This window comes from Antedon mediterranea, chromosome 3 (genome assembly GCF_964355755.1).
Source record: "Antedon mediterranea chromosome 3, ecAntMedi1.1, whole genome shotgun sequence".
In the NCBI taxonomy this organism is placed as follows: Eukaryota; Metazoa; Echinodermata; class Crinoidea; order Comatulida; family Antedonidae; genus Antedon; species Antedon mediterranea.
In genome coordinates, this window is record NC_092672.1 from 32449720 (window position 1) to 32465623 (window position 15904).

General features: G+C 33.9%; 1 protein-coding gene across 2 annotated transcripts in view; it reads right to left on the bottom strand.

The window, feature by feature from the left end:
• Positions 1 to 1017: 1017 nt before the first annotated feature.
• LOC140045250 (uncharacterized) overlaps positions 1018 to 15904 on the bottom strand; it is a 30036-nt gene continuing 15149 nt past the window's right edge. The window contains exons 1-2 of one of the 2 annotated variants that reach the window (XM_072090079.1): positions 8758 to 9183; positions 1018 to 7012 (exon numbers count right to left, since the gene is read on the bottom strand). In XM_072090079.1, the coding sequence (XP_071946180.1) occupies positions 6657 to 7012; positions 8758 to 8764 (363 nt within the window). In that variant the 5' untranslated portion in view covers positions 8765 to 9183 and the 3' untranslated portion in view covers positions 1018 to 6656. Of the gene's footprint in view, positions 7013 to 8757; positions 9184 to 15904 lie in introns of those variants that run through there. The other variant, XM_072090078.1, reaches the window with a different exon arrangement.

The following is a 15904-nucleotide window of genomic DNA, read 5'->3' on the forward strand; positions in this document are numbered from 1 at the left end:
AGCCTGTTGACCAATGAAAATCGACACAGTTCCAATATCCATTGCTTTTGATTGGTCAAATTACTTGCGTTACGTTTACACTCATGCGTTGTGTCCCTACTTTAAATCTTACTTTTAATAACTATAACTTAAGCATACAATTCGGCAACATTGGCATGACCTAGAAGAGCGGAAGTTGTGTCAGATAACAACCGGGACTCTACTGGGGATATGAAATACAAGGAAGGCCTACATTGTCATTACTGACATTTTGAACAAAGATGCGGCTCCCGCGTGGGATATGGGTAATTCCCTAGACAGACGAAGACTACGTATGACCTATAAAGTGGCACACGAGAACTGTTTCGTATCCACGAGATGATTAACATGTGAAGACACCCTTAGTAATAACTGCAGGCCCTCGCGTCAATTAGTCATTAGGGCGGGTGTGAACACACTATACAAGTCACTGGATTGATTCTGATGTGCACCGGATCTTTGATCCTCATACACTTCACACAATGGTCAAAGATAAAACATCGAGACGCGTACAACATGACGATTAAGGTTCAGTTTACACGCAGTATATTTCACATCTAGAAATATAACTAGGCCTTCGAGTTATAAGATGTCTTGATCTACCCAAGGCAATCTAAAGCTCTGTCTACACTATCAAACTTTATGCGAGTGAGTGATGTGCCCATATATGGACATGATGATGTCATATCACTATCATATTATTTGGGCATATCACTACCATATTTGGGCAAATCACACTTTCATTGTCAAACTAGTTTGATAGTGTAGATAGAGCTGAATATACTAGTGGATCAATCGAGCAACATACACCACCATCGACGAAAATATACATCAGTAATGATAATATAAATCTTGTACACATTTTACACAATTATTATATTTGATTTTCAGAAATTTCAACCGTTCTGTAATGAGACGTTGGATATTACGTAATTATTTTCAAATAAAATCTAAGTTTAAACAAAAATCTAATCTACATTGCTAATGAACCCAGTGGATAAGAACGGAATGATTGTGATTGGTTACATTTAACTTTGGTTATTCGTGTACGTCGTTCTTACGTTGCCTAAATGGGAACTGATGAGCATTCCAATGTGGTTTCCCCAAGGCAATCTAACAGAATGATGAGCTTCGGGTTCAAAGGGTTTTATCCATGGCTGCGAAACGATCAGTTCCACGCCTCTTAACAGACACCGCACGCCCCGGAGAATATGTACATAGTACAGTACTGTTGGTATTTGTCGAAGCCGCAGTCTTACAAGTTTCCAACTTGGCAAGGCGAGCTCCTCAGTGTCCTGTTGTTAGATTGCCTTGGTTTTCCGAAATGTTGGGATTAACAATATTGTTAAAAATAAAGTGATAATAACTAAAGCCACAGACCGTTATTATATTATATTAAGACCTATTATTGTTCCAGTTTATTTTAAAACCAAATACACTTGTTATCATCATACGATTACACAACTTCCTCATTAAACAAAACTATATTGTTTTCCTTCAGTACTTCCACACGGAAGTAGATTTTGTGGTGATATATCGGATCCACACCATGGTCATTTAACCACAGTCCTCTCTCAGGATATGAAACGTGATCGAATGAGGAAGAAAAAAAGGAAATATTTCAAATAATTGAGAGAAATAAATATTCGCTGGCCCACTCGGAAGAATATTTATCCGATTGCGTAAGAAGTGGCTAACGGTTAACGCACGGTTTAATTGCGGTGGTATAAAGAGAAATACAATTGATGAAATGAATGGAAACGGCGATTGAACGAGTCACAGACCACCCGTCACAGAAGAAACGCAATATCAGAAATTATGTCGTACTTTTAATTTAAATTAAGACTAATTTTTCAAATATTCATACAATTATTCTTTACATAAACATTAAAAAGTCACACTTTACAATAATGTTCCTTGTTACCGATTTCATTTGAATAAAATTCAGTAAATTCTAAGTTCACTTAAACTAAAGAAAAATATGTACCGGTATTGCTTAAAAGGACAATTATTATAGAATTTTTAAAAAGCCAACAAAAAAGCACCAGCATATACAGCGCCCTCGATGTTTGCACCCAAATTACGTCAGTTGACGCGCGCGTACAAAAGCTGTATGGATGTTTATATCAGCCTTTGTACGCGCGCGTGTTTTAACAGACGATTTATACGCGCGCATGCATTCCCAACATTTTGAAACAATGCGTTGTATACATTGGAAGAGATATACACACCGTATATATAATACAATTTTAGTTTTTACATTTCAAAAATATTTACATGTATTTAAGTTTGAATACAAGCGCCCTGTCAAGGTGTTGTCATATATTAAACTACTTTAAGAATACAATTTTATTAAATTATTTTCCTGTCATAAATTTAAATAAAACATTGCATAATTCATCCACTTTCGCTATGCATCTATTACCCATAAAATATGCTAATTAGTTAATTTACATACAGTACTTGATTTACATACAACACTATAACTTACCTGTTTATATGATTTAGTTAATTTACATATTGACCTTTTGAACATTAAAATATTTCAAATAAATGACCTATGCATTCATTTGAATATATATCACTAACTTAAAATATGCTAATTAATAACTTAATATTATTCTGAGTAATTATAGTACCTGTATAAATTTGCTTTAAAACTGCACAGCATATCACCCAATCACATTGCATTATGGAAGCTTTTGAACCAATGTACAAAAAAAAAAAACAAAACCCTCAAAATCTATATTATCACAAAAAAAAATACATAAAAATAATGCCTCACAGCGAGATTTAAAAAAAAGATTAATCTTATAAAATATTGTTCAAAGAAATGAAAATTGGAATATATTTGGTGCAACTTATTTGTCCTCATCTTTGAAACTCCTGGGTTCAACTACTAAACATGTGTATCACAGGTATTGTATATCTAGATACACTCAGGGTTGATTTAGAGAAATCAAATAAATACAAATTGAATGGACTTGACTCATATGAAATCACAGATAGCCTAAGGTACTGTATATACAGTAATGTATTTCTAGAAACTCAGAATAATTTTAAGGAAATAGAGTATATAAGTTTTATATAGTTATTGCTCACAACTCAAACAAAGACACAAAAAAGTAGTAAAACAACCATTAAAAGAAGCAAAAACAAAATTTTATACAATTTTGAAAACATTATCTTGGAATTGGGAGGAAAATACCTAAAATAATGGGAGAAATACTGCACGAAAAATCCACTTTCTAACTTGGGCTTTAAAAAAATGGACTCGTAAAAACTAATTATCTCAACCCAAACAATCGGATTGAGACTATGTACTTTTAATTCCTCGCTGGATGTGAGTAATGAAATAATATCTAAAAATACCAACAGCAGGCGATTTGGAACATTTAGTATGAGCTTAATTAAGCCCATCCTGGCTGTAAGTTCTCCACAGACAGCCTTGGATATGAATGAGTCAATCTCATAATGAAGAAGATGATGACTTCTAGTGATATCGGCATACATACATGTCTATCTATTTTTATTCAATTTGTAAAATATATTTATATATAGTAGGTTGTAAAGCTCTATTTACACTAAAAAAAGTGTGATGTGCCTAAATATGGTAATGATATGCTTAAATATGGTAGTGATAGGACATCATCATGTCCATATATGGACACATCACCTTTTTTGACACATAAAGTTTGATAGTGTAGACAGACAGACAGAGCTTACATCAGGTATGTAGGCAAAAGTACTTGACACAATGTAGAGCATGATAATGCTAGTTATTATAAGAAAAGTAAAAAAATGTTTTATTTATTTTTTTATTGACCTGAATTTAACCTATTTATCTTCATTCTAATTTCACACCAAAACAATTAAAATTGATTGATGTATCGATGTTATTTTTGACAATTCGGACATTTTTATTAGCAAATTTTAATAACCAATTTCTCCTACCTACAGTACAACTAATTTTAAAGATGAAACTAAGCAACAAAGAGAATCATCCATTTTCTGTGATACATAAAAGCATCAGAATAAAATATATTCCATAATTACACCAACCATAGCAACAAATATATCTTTATTATATTGCTAGAGTTTAATACTGTGATGCATAATATAATGTTTAAAAAATTTAACCATTAACAAAAAACTAAACATCCTTTAAAGGTTTTTGAATAATTTCTAAAGCAGTGAATGCTACATACTCTAAACTGGACAACTGCCAACCACAAACCAGACCTTCAAACCAACACAGGACTTTAGGACGTCTTCCTGGCTTGGGCATACTAATACTTTTCTATCCCACTCTAATATATCTTATACTCTGCGGGATATGTGTTTATCTGTGTGAAAGGGGCCTTCATTCAGTAAATTGTACTAGTTTTGTGGATTAATACTACAAACTGGAAACAACTGTCTAACATCTTACAAGGCAGCACAGGGCATTATTCCTGGCTTGGGTACACTTTTCTTTTCCACTCTCTCACATCCTTTACCCTACAGGATATGTGTTTATCTGTGTGAAGGGGGATTAATTAATAAGCTCTACTAGTTTTTGCCTTTATAATATAGAGAGTGTAAACGGACTGCAGACAGTCATGAAAGGCAAGGATTTCAAAACATTCTTATTGCTAATACGTACGTACCAGGCTGATTTTTGGTTGTATTAGTATACTGCATTACTGCTATCCTGGTTAAGACAACATTCTTTCTGTCTTGGGTGGGTACACTATTATATCTAGCCAACTCTTTACATCTTATATTTACTGTATATTGTGGGATAAGTGGTAATCTGTGAAAATGTAATATTTTTTAACAAGGTTTATTTAAAATTGTGAATTTATGCTACTACAACTGGAGAACAGCCAATATTTCTTTAGTCCTTGAAAACTTCTTTCGAATGAACTATGCGATCTTTCATACATGAATCACAAAAAAATTACTATATTATGTAGAGCATTTGTTGTTTTCCCCAACCTAGTTCATAGAATATATAATGTAGTTTTTAAGTTAAAAAACTATAAAATTAAACAAATATCTAAATGAAATATGATATTTCTATATCGTCAATGTATTTTTTATATTTATGATATTTATAGTAGGTATGGTACAAAAAAGTGGACAAAACAACCGCCTTGAACTCATTCAGTAGCATGTTTGAGGAATCAACCAGAATCAGAATTGAACAAAGCATTTAGGGTTGCAAGTTACCATAAATCTACACCACCTTCACTACAAACTAAAGCTATGTCGTAAATGTATTCCACCTTATTAAGAACAAAATGTCATTAAATTCAGTAGACTGTGGGTAGACCTTACTGTTAAAACCAAAATAAACTATCAGGGTTTTACAATTCAAAATAAGGGGAAAACTTAGAGGAGACCAAGAGCTGCGTAAAAGTCTCTTCTCTGCCTTAACAAAAAGAGTTTATCCAAACAAAAGGCCTGAACTCTATATATATATATATATGTGTTCTAACGCGTTTATATATATATACTAGTATATGTTTCACCATAATACTGTCTCTGTAAGGCTATACCATCGTTATAGTAATTAGTCATATAGGCCTCTCAGCAGTTGCTAATTAACCTAAGCCAGTTGCAGACGGTGAACTTCCTCCAGAAGCTCTCGGAAACTAAATATAACAAGCCTTTCACCGCATCAATGTCTGGATCATTCACAAAAGATAATAACAAAATACTAGAAAATCAGTGAAATGTAGCAAAATTAGGTTTTTGTTTGTTTATGAGATGAATAAAGAGAAATGATGTTATGTTTTCAGCGACTAGGGTGGGTTGCATTTCTGGATGATTGTTATTTTCAATAATAAAAAATGTGGACGACTGTCAAATATTACTGATTAAAAACATTGTTAAGCTCTATCTACACTATAAAATTGTATGTGAAAAAACTGTGCTGTGCCCATATATGGATATGCTGATGTCATATCACTACCATATTTAAGCATATCACTACCATATTTGGGCACATCACACTAGTGATAGTGTAGAAAAAGCTTTAAATACCAGAAATTAAATATTGCTATCAAATATTTGCAAAATTGACAACGGAAAATAACAAACTAAGTACTGTATAATACAGCGATAATATTAAAACTACTTTTTTTTTAAAGACAAGATAAAAGGCAAACAATATTTGTTGCATATAATTATTTAAAATGTAAAATTTATCAACAAATAAAACTAAGAACATACAATATAATTTACAATTGAATGTTGTTATGTAAAATACAGTAATTAGGACACTTTCAATTTAACGAACCTAGGACTTGTAAATTATGCGTTATGTCATTTTATCAAACTGTCACCCTTTAAAATCAATTTTTTTGTGATGACCTTGTACCATCAAATGTTAAAATGTAAATCTCTTTGATAAGGGGTGAAAGGAATCAAGGAAATCGAATGCAATGACAAGCGACGACTTGACAAAAATTGTCAAAACAAACCTCCAAGCTCAGTATTGTACATTAGACATTTGGAGTGTTTAACTTGTCAGGTTTAATATCTCAAACCATGACTCAAACTCCATTTCTCTGAGATTACTCGGTCACTCACTCACTCCCACGTACAGAATAAAAAAAAACAAACAAAGGGAAGACAAATTGTTAAAAGCTTCACATCGACACCTGCCATATAAGAAGACCAGCCTCTCCGCTATTACGCGTAAAGTTTGGTTGCAAGTACGTGTGACCGTCGCCCCCTGTCAACACCAGAGTCGTCGTGCTTGTGACTCGTGCTGAGACCTGCTCCGTGTTCGAGTCGGGATTATCGCTCACACTCGACGCACCTTCTGATGGGTCCGTACTCATCGAGTCGCTCTTACGGTCGACAGAAGGCGATGACATAATGTCGGCGTCGGCGAAGGTTAATGAAAGGTAATCTTGCATCGGTGACATGGCGTATTCTGAATATTTCTGGTCACATTTTTCACCGTGTGGCGTGCTCACCGGTGTCTTTCGAGGTGCCGGTTCTGTAAGAACAAAAAATGTTTATATCATAAACTTATATCCCCCTCTTTCAACAATAATAGGTGTATCTGTCAATTCCTTCTCAAACCTACTAACCACAGCCATCTGCTACAGTAAAAACACACCAAATAAGTAAAGTTACTTATGTTACATTAATCAGAAAAAAAAATCTGAAAATATTTGTTACTTCATGGTTTTATTCATAAACAAATTGTTCTGTATGAGCAGTATAGTTGGACAAACCATGGAGGTATACCTCCATGGACAAACTAATGAGATACAAAACATAAATTACCTATGTGCATGCTACAGTGATTACGGTGATCACTTAGGTTGACCCTGGTCTGCCCGATATCATTTTTTGTTTGTTATGTATTGAAACAGTAAATTTGCCTTTTCAGAGATGCGCAATTTTATAATAATTATGTCGCTGGAAAGATGTACAACTCCCTCTAAAATACGGATTGCGGTTTGAGAATATCTATGATTCTTTTTCAAAAGCAGAGTGCTTTTTCAAGTCAGGTTTAATAGTGTATCAGTTACTTAAGAAATTGAGCTAAACATTACAACATGAGCTTGCTTCTCATGTTGCAAAAGTAAAAGCTAAAACCACCTGTTTATTGATTTATCACATTGAGACTGACCTGGGAATACTGACCTGGGAATACCTTTTGCAATGACCTTGGAAAGTTAGCATTACTCCAGCTGTTACCATATTATCCTATAGTCACTTTCGTTTCTTTTTGTTTTGATCAATAATACCATTCTTAATGTTTTTATAGACATTATGTCTTTTACTATATTTTAAATACAGGGGATACCAGATAGGTTATTTAATACGGTATACAAGTCCCATAGCCAAGGAGTTACCACCACAGTACCCCTACTCAACACCCTCACACCTGCCCCTTGAAGTTCCATTTTTTTTAACTAGAGACCAACAGTGCTAGTAAGTATGCCAAGCTCAATTTTCTTCAATCCTACATAGCCACCAAACAATTCCCTGGCCACCATATGCAACGCAACATATCGTCTTTTAGCTAGGCCACAGTGCTTGCTTTACCCTCCTCACACTTTTATTCTTTTTTGGAGAAAAAATAACAATATTGGCTATAGGCTTTGTATGTGTCCTTTTTTGGTTGATTTCGATGAAAAGAACTGCATTGTATTGAAAGTACAATATAAATATTAGTAAACAAATAGTACAAAGTTCAACGCACTTTTCCCCAATTGGTGTTATCATGATTTTATATCCAGGGCAGGAGTGGTAGGTACTCTTAAAAGTCCTAAGCTATTGTTTGGGTTATTTTAAAGGTGAAAAACAAAAGAAAGACAATTTATATAAGTACCATCAAAGTTTTTATAGCAATTGTTGACTATATTATAAGTAATTTAATTTGATCTAAGGTCAATTTACTATTGTATAGTAGAAGTCTTAATGTATCTATCCTCTATCCTGATTCTCTATCTCCTATTAACCCTCTCTTATCCTATCTTTAACCTGTCCACTTCTCCCACCACCAGTGGTGTAATGCAGTAAGCATAGGCCCCTGGTTTAGTCCCCCAATGCTAGGTAGTTGCATTGGGGATGCTCATGCTCTGGGGCCGCTCATGCTCTGGGGCCCCTTAAGTTCTGGAGCCCTGAGTTTAGCCAGTAAGCTTGGCCTCATATGTTGCCTTTTTTTACCTCTACCTAACTTTCCACCTTTCCTGTCCCTATTGTTAACACCTTTTCCTATATAATTACCTTTCATTCCTATCTTGATATTTTTTTGACTATCTTTCTTTTTTGAACTATGACTCCAAAGCCATCTTTCCAACCTTGTATCCCCTATTGAACCCTAAATTCCTATAGCCTCTATATCCCTGTAACTATTTCCCACCAACTTTCTGTTTTTATTTCCTTTCCTTTTTTACTTCAATTTAGATGGCCCCTATGATCTCTAGACAATAAAATATTTCTATTTATATTATTTTAAATCCATTTTTTCCACCTAGGAGGTCATGTTTTCATTCAAGTTCAAGCTCGCCAAACACAAGATGTTTTTAAATCACCTTTGCCAGCATTTACCGTCATTCCCTGATCAGATCCTATTCACAACATTTATCATTTCGATCAGATTCAGAAATCTGATCAGAAATAAAGTTATGAAATAAATAAATAACAACAAAAGTTTTTGGGTTAGGCTAATTTATTTTACTAAATTGCTTAAAAATGTTTAGAAAATTCTGTAGACTTTGAAGCAGATGCAATTTTACGACAAGTGTCTAGCAATTAATTTTACATTCTAAGTAATGCAACTAATCGTATGACCTTTAAGGTGACCTCAAATCATTTTTTTAGTGGTGGCTAATTATATGCTCTGTGCATTAGTGGTTTCCCAAGACAGAGAGAAGTGATTTCTTGTTGTAAATCAAACATACCTTAGGTCATCATTTGTGAACCGTTTTAGAAGTTTTATTACACATTTTCTGTTTGTTTACTAATAGAAATAACTTCAGGAGTTTTTTTTAACAAATTATGTTTTTGAAGAAAGCTATGCACAGGTGTGCCTGAAAATGTTCTAATATTATAACAAAGTAGAGAAATGGGCCTAATTATCATTTTAAACACTGTTTTTAATTCATGCACAGTGACATGATTTTAATCTATCCAATCACAGATTCATAAAAATAATATTTGTTTTCAGCAAGCAAAATATGAAAGAATTCTCGTTTATGGCTTCATCCTTGATCCACAATATATCCAGACTCATGTAGTTTAATAATTTAATAACAGAAAAATTGCAATATATCTTACAAATCGTCAGCAACTCTGTCCTAGATACTCTATGTATTTACTTAGCACTGAGTCGGTTTTTTTACAAAGTCGTCAGCATCTATAAAATCAAGGGCTCACTGCCGCCGTATCTGATTAGTTGTCATGACAACATATCCTGCTTAGTCTAATCGGAACGCGTCGGCGAGCATTTAGTTGTATATTTATACAACAATCAGAAAATCTTAACGAGCAAACCGGTTAATTTCAATTTACTTGGCAAAGTTGTATCTACACCAGCGTGTTCCTGACACAAGAAATAATATGTTTGTATATATATTGCACATTCATTTCATTAATGGCATGTTCAACGTACTCAAAGGGAATGAATATGTGTTTAATACTAGTTCAACCAAAAGTGCTTTGTAATGGGGGAAACCGGTATATAAATAAATTAAGTCTGCAGAGAGGGAAAACCAAAACATAGCATTCTTTCACACCAATCAAGAATTTCCTGAAGGAAAAGGAAACTTCCTACAGGAAAACTTGAAAGCTATAGTATGTACCGCGTGTGATCACCTTCCCACGATTTCATTCATTAAGTTGTATAGAACTTGAATGTAAACACTGAAGTAAAATAACAAAATGGCAAATGAACAGACTTCCATTCATGCTGAGCAGCCATAGTTGAATTGCCAGTTCCTATGTATACTGTCCGAAGACGAATGCTCAATATATATCAAGCAACTTGCTTCAAGGTGTAAAGATGTTCAATTTTCTTGCATTTGATAGCTGTATCTGAGAACACTATGACCCAAAAATATACTATGCTGATGAGGGGGAGGGGGTGGGGAGAAGGAGGTTGTATTGGGTTGGACCCCGCTTCTTCTTTTTTCCAAGTGTTCTTTTAAAACTAGAGACCATTGGTATGCATACCTTTAGGCTTAACTAGCAGTAGACAATTCTTGCCCTTTTTTTATGGAAAATTCTGCAATCGGCATGTATGTTGCTAGTAAGTACAATATGATCTTCAGATCTATGTAGCTGGTATATTGTTAACATTGTTGATTGAAACAATTAAGTGACCCAAGGTTATTGTTTACATCATCAATAAGTTGTTGAACCCAATCGCTGGACAATCAACAGAAGCAGGAGTCTCGTTGAGGATGTAATCCGAAAACACATCCTTCCCATAATGCTCCTCTGAGATCAAACTCAAGAATGGAACTTCAATGTCGCAATCAACCTTAAATCCACAGCGGAGGCGCCGTGAATCGTTCTTAGAAAAGACCAATTGTCCCGATTGCTTAAAATCGTTGTTGGCGCGGGAAAGTGTTCGACCATACTTGACCTTCTGTATGTTTCTCTTCGTGCATCAGGGGAAATCCCTCTGGGCCACATGATCTGTCGGACTTCCTTATACAGTGACATTTTGGTGACAATTTGTCTACGTGGTTACAATTGTACTTTTAATGAGAAGGTAGCGGTTAAATTGTAAGATGTGGTGTCACCTTTTATTGCCTGAAATTGTGAAATAACTTCACACTTATATTTATTATACAATGCATTTTTTAAGGGGATCATGTCAAAATTATTCTGAGGCAGTTACTGCAGTAGCTACATTTGTTTACTGCAGTAATGTATGATTAGTTTTTGTTGCCACATACAGTATGATATACATAATAGTAGTTGTTTGTGGTCATAGACTTAGAGAATATGTCCATTATTTTGACAAGTATAAATTTGCCATTTTAACTACCTGTATTAGAATTTTTATTTCCCTATATAATGTAGTGCGTCAGTAATTGAAATCAGCATCTCATAAAATCATAAACAAAAAATATGACAAGAAAAGACAGATTATACTATTTTCATAACTTCACCAAAGCAAGAGACTTAAAGATAAATATTAAAAATAAATGTATATGTGTGTAAACGCCACTATTTATGTAGTTTGCATAAGTAACAGCTAGTTAAAGAGTTGTACAATTAATATTAATTATGCGGTTTTGTAATTGCGTAAAACGCGGAATATCACAAGAGGACATCTATCTACCTGATTATCATTTTGATACAAGGAAATTGAAATTTTAAATAGAAAGTGAAATCGAAATGAAAATTGTTCCCTATTAGCATAATCTAAGTTATGATCTACAAGCAACCAGCAAAGTTATAATACTTAAGTAAGACACTGTTACTAGATGTACATATAAGGGCATTCAAAATATATGCTTTAATTATAATAAATGATTACATATATATTTAATCTTGAATAATCCTTAAGTAATTGATTTAATCCATTCTTGCGTATGTTTTTAAATCTCCTGCTAAATGTGTACTTCTAGAAAAAAAAAAGGTTTATTCTTTAGGGTTCAGAATGGGTGCAACTAATTACTTAGTGTCTGCATATTTAACATCAAGGAAACATTTTGTAATACAAAAAAATGAACAGATAAATTTAATTTTAAACAGCGTTACAGCAACACAACATAAAGTAAACAAAGTATAACATAGAACATAAGAAATATACATACATGTACTAAAGTTGTTTTGTTTAAAATGTTATATCCAGCACTCCAAAAAATTGTATACTGTTTCATGAAAAATTTTTCAAATTTTTTAAGGGTAATATGTAGTGCCATATTTCTGTACTTACAGTACTAACATTTTAAAGCTTAAAACTTGGAAAGGATCAAATGTAGCTTGCCTAAATGGAGGTTGGCCTTCAAGGGCATATATTTTTATAGTGCTATTTTGCTATTTATTTTTCCTCAAAATGGCAAAAATCAACATGATCTATAGTCAAGGGAAAAATGGCAAAATATTTCCTACTTTCTAGGATTTTTATCAGATAGTCTATATTGTTTTGACTACTCTTGTAACATGACGGGTAGTAACAAAGTGCGAGGCAGCGAGGCACGCGAGGCAGGGAAGGCATGCGAGGCAAGTCAGAAATTTATGCGAGGCATCGTTTTACCATCATCAAAAAATGCGAGGCATCATTTTATCATTTCTCAAAATTGCAAGGCAGGAAATCACCGAAATTGAAGTAGCCTAGGCCTAGGCCCGCTAGGCTAGTTTCCTTTTGCACCAGCCTTGTATTTTAACCAACTTTATCCTGAATACCACAGCTTAGAATTAGTAGGCCTACTTTAATGAAGAAAAATCACATAAAAGTAACAATAAATCCATTAAATTGGTGATTTTACAGACGTTGTTTTTCTCGCATTTCGCACACTCAATGTTCAATATTTTGGTTTCTATGGAACGCCAAAAGAGCAAAATTAATTAGAGGGCTAAAAACTCTGTGGAATCCATTTATATTTAATGCATTATTTGGTGAAAATCAAGTACAATTTCAATAGATTTTGTCACTGTCAGTAAGGAAAAATGTTACTGTTCACCGGTGTACTGTTGATAATGTACACGGTTTCGGTAACCTTTTAAAGAATAAAATAGAAAAATTCATCATAATATCCTTAGTAGGATGTCCTAGGTCTAGACTAGGTAGTGATGTTGATTTAGGATCGATTATTATTCTTTGAAAACAGAACAGTATCAGCAGTAACATATTACAGAATTTTTATTGACAAATTAACAAATATATTGAAATAAAACGTGTTTTTCACCAATAAATGCATGAGAAATTGACGCATTCCACTGAGTTTTAGTCCTCTATTATCGTTGCTCTTTTGGCGCTCCATAGAAACAAAAATATTGAACATTGAATAAGTGAAATTCGCGAACAGTGTGCGAGAAACACGCCTGTAAAATCATTAATTTAAGGATTTATTTGTTACTTTTTATGTGATTCTTTCATTAAAGTACTCATGAGGTATACTTCTAAGGTGTGGTATTCACACGATAAAGTTAGTTATCAAATTTGGAGTAAAAATACAAGCGAAGGAAACTAGCGCCAGGTTTATTAGTACATACATGGACAACAATAAATAAAAATCGTTCGTAATATACCTAGCTTACTAAAACAGGAATAGTGTATCATTATTAAATATTACACCAATTATTATTATATCAAAATTGATTAAATTATTTTCTACATAGGCCTCTTATCTAGGTTAGGGCTAAGCATATTAGCTAAAGTTTAATTTTAGGCCTAGTATTACAATTGTCGGACGTAAGTCTTTTTTCACACGCGCTCCAGAATTCTGTCGCAATTTTTTTCTTTGCGGCATGTTATTGGATCGCCATATCAGTTACCTTTTATTCACCGCCAGTTATTGAACTTGTCCTGGCAATCGCTGTTCACCTTATTTGCGAGAGAGGTACACGTGTTGTTCCTAGAGAATGGAATGTCAAAAATGTCTTTGGCACGCCGCTCAGAGAGAAGTCTGTGCGTTGCTGCTGAAACCACGTGCTATAGGAGGGGAATGCACCACAATCCTCTGAGCTGAGGGCTGAATCATTCCGCTACCTGCTAAATAGTACAGAGGGATTTTCCATCTCTCGGGTCTACCGGATCTAGGCGCAGGGGTGTGACAAAATATTATTTTCACTCTGCTATGTTCGAGAGACATGTGAGTGAACACGCTCGAAATGCCAACAAACATTGCAGTCATTTGATGAGTGTGTTGCTATAACAATTATTGTTTATCGAAAGTTGAAGACTGTCGTTCAGATTTTTGAACCGTAGTTTGGGCACTTTTGTAAAAGTAAAATTTGACACGATATGACTTGAATGAAAAAACAATCGTTACATAAAAATAAACAACATGATGAGTGTATACACGAATCTATTTAGATACGCTTGTATCGATTGATTATTAGGCCTATAATATAGCATAATAGCACGTTAAGATATGCCTCGCACCTTTTTGAAATTGTAAACTATATGCCTCGCACTTTTGGAAATGATAAAATGATGCCTCGCACAAATATTTGGCATGCCGCGCTTGCCTCGCTGCCTCGCACTTTGTCAACACTCTAACATGACCACAGTGCTGATTTTACCATTTTTCCTCTAACTATACTAGGTATTAGAATTTTCATTGTTGATAAAAGTGATTTTTGCAAGTGTTACAAAAAGACAAATTTCATACTGTACTATTTTGGTTTGCATGACAATAAAAGATCTGTATTTGTATCTGGTAGGTTTAAAATCACTTCTGCTCGTCTAACAAGGCCATTTCAGCAAAAAATAGGGGTTCATTCAGCACCTCTGGCTACAGGTGAGCTCAATTGAAAACTCACTTGTTTCGTTCTGTGCGAATTTATTTTTGTTCTCATATATACATTTTATTCACTTTATTGTTTGTTAGGCAGGATAGTCAGATGCTCACATCACTATGACACTTGTGAATAAATAGTTAGCTTGTCTTGACAAGTTAGTGAAAAAGTGTGGTGATGTGAGATTCCGTTTTCGGATTTTTCTGTTGTCTTTGTTAATTTATTCGGTTTTTAGGCTATTTCGTGGTTTATTTTACCACTTTTTTCACACTTGTGCTAAACAGCGCATAGAGACTATTTGTATTTTGCGCTATATAAATTTAAAACCATAAACCATAGTGAACATTATACATTATTAAATTACATTATGCACAGTACAGTATGTTTAAAAGATTTAATTCGTGAAATATTTACCATACACGACATTAATTGACCCATAACCTTTGAAGTGATAAAAGTACTTTAAAGGTTAAAATGTTAATACGGTAATACCACATTTAATTTTTTAGTCAGCTTCGTAACTAGGTCATGGCGGTATAGAGCTTCATTGAAGCTACATAGCATTTCATTATATCAAAATGAAAAGTGTGTCGTAAGAATAGTAAGTTTGTGAAACAATTTTTGAGATTATGGCGATTGACAGCAATAATAGTACTGTAATAGCGTATTAATCATGGCTTAATTACTACAGTTTATTAGTGTTTGGGCTAAGTATGCCTTTCCACACATGATGGATATGGGACGCCACCTGAATCGAAAAGGGTGCCTTTGTTTAAAATGATTTCAGGATCAAAAGACGAAACAAAAGGTGAACACAGCTACGATTGTGATCTCACAGTCACCATTGTACGGTTTCTAGGACGTTTGACTACGTATCCTAAATCCACAAATATTTGAAAGATAGGTCCAGTTTAGTGGGTGAAACCTAAGAGGGCGCTATTTCATTTTTATG